The sequence below is a fragment of the Papaver somniferum genome, chromosome 3 (genome assembly GCF_003573695.1).
Source record: "Papaver somniferum cultivar HN1 chromosome 3, ASM357369v1, whole genome shotgun sequence".
NCBI lineage: Eukaryota > Viridiplantae > Streptophyta > Magnoliopsida > Ranunculales > Papaveraceae > Papaver > Papaver somniferum.
Window position 1 is genome coordinate 133,272,757 of NC_039360.1, and position 8,900 is coordinate 133,281,656.

General features: G+C 36.6%; 1 protein-coding gene across 1 annotated transcript; it reads left to right on the forward strand.

Annotated features, from left to right (window-relative positions):
* Positions 1-856: 856 nt before the first annotated feature.
* LOC113357422 lies at positions 857-5,289 on the forward strand. The gene is made up of 6 exons (XM_026600803.1): positions 857-1,495; positions 1,597-1,829; positions 3,623-3,890; positions 3,978-4,063; positions 4,144-4,235; positions 4,696-5,289. The coding sequence occupies exons 1-6, from the start codon at positions 1,178-1,180 to the stop codon at positions 4,920-4,922; spliced, it is 1,224 nt and encodes a 407-aa protein (XP_026456588.1). The 5' UTR covers positions 857-1,177; the 3' UTR covers positions 4,923-5,289.
* The last annotated feature ends 3,611 nt before the right edge of the window (positions 5,290-8,900 follow it).

The window sequence follows — 8,900 nt, forward strand, 5'->3', positions numbered from 1 at the left end:
TATAGAAGACGGATCTGTTCAATTCATACTTCAATTCTCACACTATCTGGCATAATTTTCATAGCTAAAAATCCCTTAATTTCTAATTATTCCTTTTCAAGGTAAGAAATGATAGTCTTGTACGTTTTGAAATATGCTCATCTTCAGCGAACACGGGGCTCTGTAAGGAATATATCTAAGAAATATTAGCTTCAAATAAACAGATGATTGAATCTTCCTCTTAGTTTATAATTTATGTTTGGATTAAATTTGAATGATTAGTGATTAAAGTTTATTCTTAAGAATTTTACTCCACGTTAGAAGTTTAGTATCAGAAAATTATGGATAAAATAAACACAAAATTGGTTAAAAAGATCAAAATCAACAATTTCTGGGTGAAAAAAACTTGTACATTTTGATACTGTTTAAATGGACAAAAATTAAAAAGATAATGTTCAAATGAACAAAAATATAAAAATAGTCAGGATGTAACCAGTTTCATCCTACCCATTTTCAAATACTTTTTCTTATTTTTAATTTACATGAGGATGAATCCAGTTTCATCCTTGCTAAATTCTTTTTATCCATTTCACCCATATAAATTTTTTAGTCGTCCATTTGAAACATGTTTTAAAATTTTTAGGACAAAAGACCCATTTCCATAAAATAAATCACTTCAACCCGGTGATCTGCCGTTGGTGCAACCTCGTGTCGTGTTATGTCATGTGTGCGAGGTAACTTACTCCGCTTCGGGCACAACCCTTCTGAATTTATCGCAATCCGTTGGAGTAGTATTTTTGGAAAAGGAAAGGAAAATAGAAAGACACAAAAATAAATAAAAATGGAAATAAAAATGAAAATTGCTTAAAAAAATCATAAAACTCTCTCTCTATTTTCTCCATCTATCTCTTCTCTTCCCTTCCCTTCCCTTCCCTGTTTGTTTATTCCTCCTCCAGTCCTTCCTCAAACATCTCTCGAGATCTCTACATAAGTTAATTCCAAAACCCTAGAAAACCCAATCACTTCAATCACTCACTAGAACAAAAGTAACTCTAAATAAGAGAAAAAACCCAAAATTAATTTTATCTTGATTACATCAAAACAAAAGAAAAGTTTTTTTTTTCTTTTAATTGTCATATTCTTACTTTGTTAGATTGATCTAATTTCCTTGAATTCGGTTGTAAAATCCCAAATTATAATGTCTGGTTCCGGTGGTTTTTCATTCGCTCGTAGTCGTAAAGGAGATAGATTTTATAATCCACCTGCTATGCGTAGACAACAGCAGCTACAGTTGTTACAAAAACAGCAGCAACAACAACAACAGTTACAGCAGCAGCAGCTGGAACAGATGGAGTTGAAAGAAATGATGAGGGAAGAAGAAAATCGTTCTGAATGTGATGAATTATCTAAACCATCAATTAGTTATTCACCACCATTAAGACCTAATAATTCAACTAATTTAGATAGGTTTCTAGCGTCAACTCAACCTTTTGTTCCTGCTCAGTATTTCCCTAAGGTACTACTGATAAATTGGTTATTGACTTTTGATTTTTTTTCTTTCTTAAATGGGCTTTTTATTGGTTTAATGTTTGGGTTTTTACTTTTATACTTTTGTAGAAGATGGGTGGGAGGGAATGGAGAAATGGAATTCATCAGGATAGTAATAAGGTATCTACAGATCCTTATTATAATCTTGGGGATCTATGGGAATCTTTCAAAGAATGGAGTGCTTATGGAGCTGGAGTTCCTCTTGTTTTGAATGGGAGTGATTCTGTTGTTCAGTATTATGTACCTTATCTATCAGCTATTCAGCTGTACGTCGACCCGGCTAAGCCCATATCTAGGTTGAGGTGAGAACATTTCTTAACCTAGTTTTGTGTTCCTTAATCACTAGGGTTTTCTGTTGTATTTAGTTTCAGTTTTAGCTGGTTCTGTCTGAAGTAAAATGTGTAATCTTAGTTCAACTTCATTGCTACTTGTTTTGCTGAGTGTAACTGTTTAGATACTTTAGTAATATGATTGAGTAGGATTGTTATATATTCTGCTGGAAAGGTAGGATTTTATCATTACTTAGTGTTAGGATTTTGGAATAACCAATTATGTGAGTTACTCAATTGTTGCTGAAATGAAGACTACCAGATTCTGTCATGGTTAACTATATCCCGCATCCATTTTCTTCTTATATTTCTGCAATGCCTTCTGGGTCTTCGATTTGGTTTTAATGTTTAGCGCCTTTGTTTGGTTGTTTTATGATCCTTGCATTTGTTCTTCTTTGGAAATCATCTCTCTCATGTTTTTGGTTTCTTTTAGAGATTAGCGTGTGTACAGAAGTGTCACGTCTTATCCACATTGAAAAGTAGTGTTTTCCACCTTGCTCCGTAGCACCTGCAGGGGCATGGTCTTATGCCATTGTTAAGCCGATCTGGTTGATGCCTGTTAGGTAGGGTTTATTATATACATGTTTTGTTTTACATTGTTTGGTGGTGTACTAGAGGTTGTCTCATGAGAACCTTCTCTATGGGAAAAATTTATTTATTAGAATTGCTGTTGCAATTAAGCAGAAACCTGTATTCTCCAAATGTATTATTTATACGCTGGTGAATGAGCTCCTATTCCATGGAAATTTTCTTGCTTGTTGGTCCCAGAGTTTCGCTTTCCTCCAGGATTAGTTCTTGTTCATTCAAAGAGGTGGTATAGTTATTTATGGTGGAGATTCCACTTTGGAAACATGTATCCTTTACCACTGGTGATTATGTTGAAAAATGACTGGTTTTTCGGCTTTGAATTTGATGAGGAAATGCATCAATGCAATGCTACTGGCATTTAAATCTGGATAGTCATTTGTCTTTGCTAGCATGTTGTTTTAGTCTCCTAGTTTCTCATCTACTCGAGTCCTTCAACAGAAGTAAAATTGTATTTGGGAAGCAAAGGACATAACACACTTGGTTTGTTGTTGGATGATGAATATTTACATCCATGGGTTGTGTTGGGGACACGTTACTATTAATATTTTGTATGGCATAATGGTGTTTTTCTTACGTAGAATGATGTTTTACATTAATTCCAGCTGGATGTTTTATATGCTATGACTTGGTTGTGGCCTATATCGTATGTCATGTGTGTGGTTCACGTGGTTCTGCGACTTCTGCTTGAGAAGTTCATATGAGTGGAAGAATGAAAGGAGTGTCACCTCCGGTTTAAATCACAGCAACCAGCTGTGATGGCTTATTTATTTTTGTAGAACTAATATCACGATATTTAGCTGTTTATCTGGTAATAAATTTAATTTGTGAGTGGGGATATATGTTTCCTGACTAGTAGCACTATGTAGGACCCAGATATAATAGTCATCAATTTTACTCTTTTTTACGTTTGGTTTGGGGGAAAGAGCATTGGTAAAAGTTTGAGTCACAACGTTTCTTTTGTTGGACTATAGATAAAAGTTTCCATTGCTGATTTTAAAGTTAACGGAGAGTTGGAATTGGACTTACCTCAGAAGAATATTTGGTCTGAATTTGTGTTCATAGTTTGCGTATTTCTTAGGGGTGAGCAAAGATAAACTTGGCAAAGGGTTTTAGTTGTCCTACTTTCTGTATGGTGTCTAACTAGTTTCTAAACTTCACCATTGGCATTCCCCTGACAGGCGACCTGGGGAGGAGAGTGATGCTGAGTCCTCAAGGGAGTCAAGTAGTGATGGTAGTGGCAGTGATGATGCGGAAAGGCGCTCAAATCTTGTCTCGGACAGAGCAAGTAAGCAGAATCCTTTGGACGTTGGTAGACTATCATTGAGAGACAAACCGCAAGTGGGTTCATCGAGCGATGATGCTGATGCTTCCAACCCGACAGCTATGCCCAAGTTTCAATACATGGAACAAGAAGCCCCTTACAGCCGCGAGCCTTTGGCAGATAAGGCAAGTTCACCTTCACTCATGGGATCAAAAATAATTTATCAACTTTTAGTCTATGACTAACATACTTCTGCACATTATGCTTTACAGATTTCAGTTCTTTCCTCTCGATTCCCCGAGCTTAAAACATACCGGAGCTGTGACTTGCTGCCTGCAAGTTGGATGTCTGTGGCCTGGTATATATCTTTGTCTTGCTCAAATCTCGTACCAGTTTGTTCTTTGCTCAGCTTTCTGATGCATGGGAGCTTTGTTTCAGGTATCCTATATACAGAATTCCTACAGGTCCAACCCTACAGGATTTGGATGCATGTTTTCTAACATTCCACTCTCTGGCAGCACCTTTCCGAAGTATGCTTTCTTTCCCTCTCTATGAATATCAATACTATCTATCTATTTTGGGAATATTTGATGCTCACGTGGCACCACATTAAACCTCATGTTTTCTCCAAAATTAGAAAGCCACGTCGCATGCTTGATATATCCTAATCGAAAAGATATGTTCAAGGAAAACCAAATCCATTTGTTACATTACCCAATTGAAAAGATGCGTGTAAAGGAAAAATATTAAAAAATAGGTCCATTTGTTACAAAAAAGAATTTATAAAATAATGCGTTTTTTCACAAAAATAATACATAACAAAGTCATCCACTGAATTTAAATATGGTTTGGTGTACAAGTTTAATGTTGTAGCAGAAGAGCAATTGAAGCAAAGCCTGCGCAGTGTGCATCAGCAGACATAGGACTACTATTTTTTGTATGTATGCAAACCAATGATACTGAATTTTGTGTTTTGTTCTCTTATTGAAGATGCTAGCAATTGTCAACCAGAAGGGAGTGCGTGTGAGAAGCTTTATATACCTGCCTTTGGGCTTGCATCATACAAGTTTAAGGGTTCAGTTTGGACTCCAAATGGACCGTATGAGCACCAACAAGCGAGCTCATTATTGCAGAAGGCAGACAACTGGCTTCGACTGTTACAAGTCGATCATCCTGACTACCGGTTCTTTGTTTCACATAACACATATAGAAGGTAAAGGGGAAGATATATTTTTATTTAAACGCCTCTTTTATATTAATAAAAAGTAAAGAAGAAAATCAGAAGAGTAAAGAGTGGTCTCTCAGTGGAACTGGTGTTAGTCGAGTCCCAAGGCGGTGGTAATAACATTTTGTGTCTTGTTTAATGTCAAAGCATCGATCATTGAAAAATCAGATTGATCGAACTGTTTGTGTATCTAATTTAGATGTATAAACATTTTAATGCTTGTTCCTAGACGATGCCCTATATTGTTTTCTTAATAGTTTTTGGTTGTTACTGTGTAGCAGCAAGAAAGTTTGGGTAAAGCTGTTGAATGATATTTTAGAGAGGGAATTATAAATCATTTCATTAATATGTGTTCACTATCTCCCCTCGTTTAACTTAGTTATTGAATGTGGGAATGAGATGTTTCTATTTGTTTTGTTTGAGAAAAGCAGAATTACCTAGTTGGTTTCAGCTTGTATGTACGTGAAATAGCAAGAGAGTAACTGACAGTTAGCTATGATGTTTCTATTTGTGTTGGTTTGAATGAATAATCTTGTTCCTGTTATCTGATGCTGAGTGCGCGTGCAATTCCAATTGCCTTGCTTCGAATCTAGTGGGTGACAAGTCTGGCAGTTAGCTATGATTACTTCTTAGTTCTTACTCTCCCACATTTGCTCGAGTGTTTCAGAGTATTTGAGGAGAACCAATTATGAGAACCCAAACACCGGTCACATTAAGGTCAAACTGATTATTTTATTATTGCTTGAAACTGATTATTGCTATAAATTCAAAAGCCTCTTCTGAGTTATCTTGTATTCCCCTCTCCGAGTGATGTAAAAATTCTACAAAAGCCAAAAACAGAAAACCGATCGAATTCAGCAACTCTAATTAGGATTTCAGAACTTCTTTGAAAAACCAACTCTGCAATCTTTATCCATCCCTCTTGCCGAGAAGCCAAAGGTATTATTCTTAGAGCATCTCCAACAGCAGGTGTTAAAAATCCTACGTGGAAACTTTATTAAGACCCTTATTAAGGAGGATCTGCACACGTAGTAAATATATGATCCCGTAACTAATAAACTATCTCCAATAGTGTAGAGGTTTGACCCTTGTAAAGTCTTATGTGATGAAATCTTGACCGTTTAATGGAGGTCATTGTGAAGGTCTAAATAAGACTTTCTTCAAAACCTTCAAAATTAGTATTTCATCTCTCCTATTTTGGAGTACCTACTGGTGGTGATGAATTTCGTTAAAATGAAGGTTTAATGTCCTACGTGTCATTAAAAAATAAATCTCCCACCTTCTATTGGAAATGCTCGTAGCTTTAAAGGTATTTTTTAATAGGTTATATAGGTATCCTGCAATTTTGGTTTTGATTTTGAGCATAGGTTAATCGGTAAGTCAGGATTTTGTTTGGCTTTGTGGTGCCAGAATTTGTGTTGCTTAAGGACGAGTTTGTTATCCAATGGCAAGGATAAGTACGGGGCAGGTAAAAAACTCCATACTTCAAAAGCGGTGCAAGGAGAAGCATACAATGATGATACTTACTGATGGTGACTGTCACCGGCCTACCCTATCCGAGATCGACTACTGTTTCCAACAATCCAGAATCCTATAAGGTATTATCCCACAAAACAGATATCTATGTTAGGAACGAAAGTTTACCGCAATTTATTGGGTTATCGAAACGGATCCGGCTGTGACACATTCCGTCTTGATAAGTTTCGGTACCGATTAGATAAGATTATTACTCTGTTATACCTTTAGCGCATTCATATCTTCATTCACATCGACACAAATAAAGAAAGAAAACTCTTAACACATCATCCAGTACGTGTGCAATATGACACATGGTAACCTGTCGACCAAGAAGTTTGTTCTCTTGTATATTAAGAAATCAGAATTAATAAGGAAATATATTACCTTGCAGTTCAAGGATACTTGTGTATATATATTGTATCTATGAATGTGTAAGACTGTAAGATTTGAGTTAATAAAAACCATCTTCTGTTTAGTCTATTCTACCTCTTTTATCTCTTCTTCTATTTAACCTAAACTTCAATAAATCTGTCTTGGTACCAGCCATCCTCGATCTTGTACAATGTCGCCCGAGTCTTCAACTGTATCTTCTACGGTATCCTCTACTACTTCTGCTGTCATCTCATCATCTGTTTCTTCTCTAAAATCCCCTATAATGTCGTCTCTTCAATTTTCTCAACCCCACTACCTAATCACTGTCAAGTTGGAAGAAAAAAATTACCCGTTATGGCGTGCACAATTTTTACCTTACCTCCAAGGATATGATTTAGATGGTCATGTCACCGGTGCAACTCCTTGTCCCGTACCTACCCTTGCTGATCAGTTACCTAATCCTTCCTTTCATTCATGGAGAAAACAAGACAAAATTTTAGTTAGTTGGCTGTTTTCATCACTTGCGCCAGCTATTCTTCGCCATGTACTTCGCCTAACTACATCTCGGGAAATCTGGTCCTCTCTTGAGTCTCTTTATGGTTCCAAATCTGATGCTCAAATTCATCATCTTCATTGTGAATCACGCGCTTTAAAGAAAGGATCTCAAACCATGCGCATATATAGACCGTGCTAAAGATATTGTTGATAGCCTTTCCGCTGCCGATACCGTTGTCATTGATAAAGAGTTTCGACGGTGTCTTCTTGCTGGTTTAGACAGTTCATACGACGTAATTTTTACATCTCTTACTACCAATATGAGCTCTCAAACCACAGAGGATTTTCTCACCTATCTACTTACTTTTGAGCTCTGAATTGAACAAAATGCTAAGTTGTTAAGTTCTCAGCTTGTTGCTAATGTAGTTGCACCATTCCTTTCACCTACATCTCACTCATCTCGCTTCCCTGCAACGACTGGATCTTCTCCTGCACCGTATGCTACTTCGTCTCGCTCCCCTGTGACCAACAGATCACAAACTCAGCGTAGTGCTGACCATCCAGAAATCCCGTGTCAATTATGTGGCCGTAAGAACCATGAAGCTTCAGACTGCTGGAATCGTTTTGATAGGAGTTTTCTTTCACCTCGACATCAACCACCGTCGTATGCACCTCGAGCATATGCTACTGAGGGACCTGGTTTGTTTTCTTCCCCTCCATGAACTCCTGATAGTGGTGCTACAAATCATATTACCAATGATCTGTCTCGTCTTCAATTTTCAGCTGAGTACACCGGTCCTGATCAAATTCAAATGGATAATGGTTCTTTTATTCCGATTTCTAATGTTTGATCCTCTATTTTAGGAACTCCCAACCGTAAGTTACAGCTTCGTAATGTTCTTTTTGCACTACAAATCTCTCACAATCTCTTGTCTATTTCTCGTCTCACCACTAATAATAATGTTTTGTTTGAATTTCATCCAATTTTTTGTCTTGTAAAGGATCGATGTACCGGGAAGGTTCTTCTTCGCGGCAGTAGAAAGGGTGGTCTTTATCAACTTGATGACTCGTATAAATCTCCTAGAGTTTTTATAGGAGAAGGTGCTAGTTTAATAGACTGGCACTCTAGATTGGGACATCCAATGATGCGTACAGTTCGTAAAGTTGTCTCTCAGTTTTCACTTCCGGTTTCAAGTCAGACTATTAGTTTTTGTTCGTCTTATCATGAACATAAGAGTCATAAGTTACCTTTCGATTCTAGTGAAACTACTTATTATAATCCATTAGATTTAATTGTCTCAGATGTATGGGGACCTTCTCATATTTTATCTAATGAAGGATACATATATTATATCATATTTATCGATGCGTTTAGTCTTTTTACTTGGATGCTTCCTATGTCTCAGAAATCTTATGTCTTCTCTATATTCTTTTTGTTTCAAAAGCATGTTGAAAATCGTTTTAATCGAAAGAACAAAATATTTCAATCTGATAATGCTGCTGAGTATCGCAAACTTACTCTGCATCTTCAAAAACTTGGGATTTTTCATCGATTTTCATACCCATATACTTCTGAACCAAATGG

Excerpts from the sequence above, each read along its gene's own strand:
- LOC113357422 (XM_026600803.1), top strand. The coding sequence starts at position 1,178 with ATGTCTGGTTCCGGTGGTTTTTCATTCGCTCGTAGTCGTAAAGGAGAT. Across the intron at positions 1,496-1,596 it reads CTGCTCAGTATTTCCCTAAG|AAGATGGGTGGGAGGGAATG; the intron begins GTACTACTGATA and ends ATACTTTTGTAG. Across the intron at positions 1,830-3,622 it reads AAGCCCATATCTAGGTTGAG|GCGACCTGGGGAGGAGAGTG; the intron begins GTGAGAACATTT and ends TTCCCCTGACAG.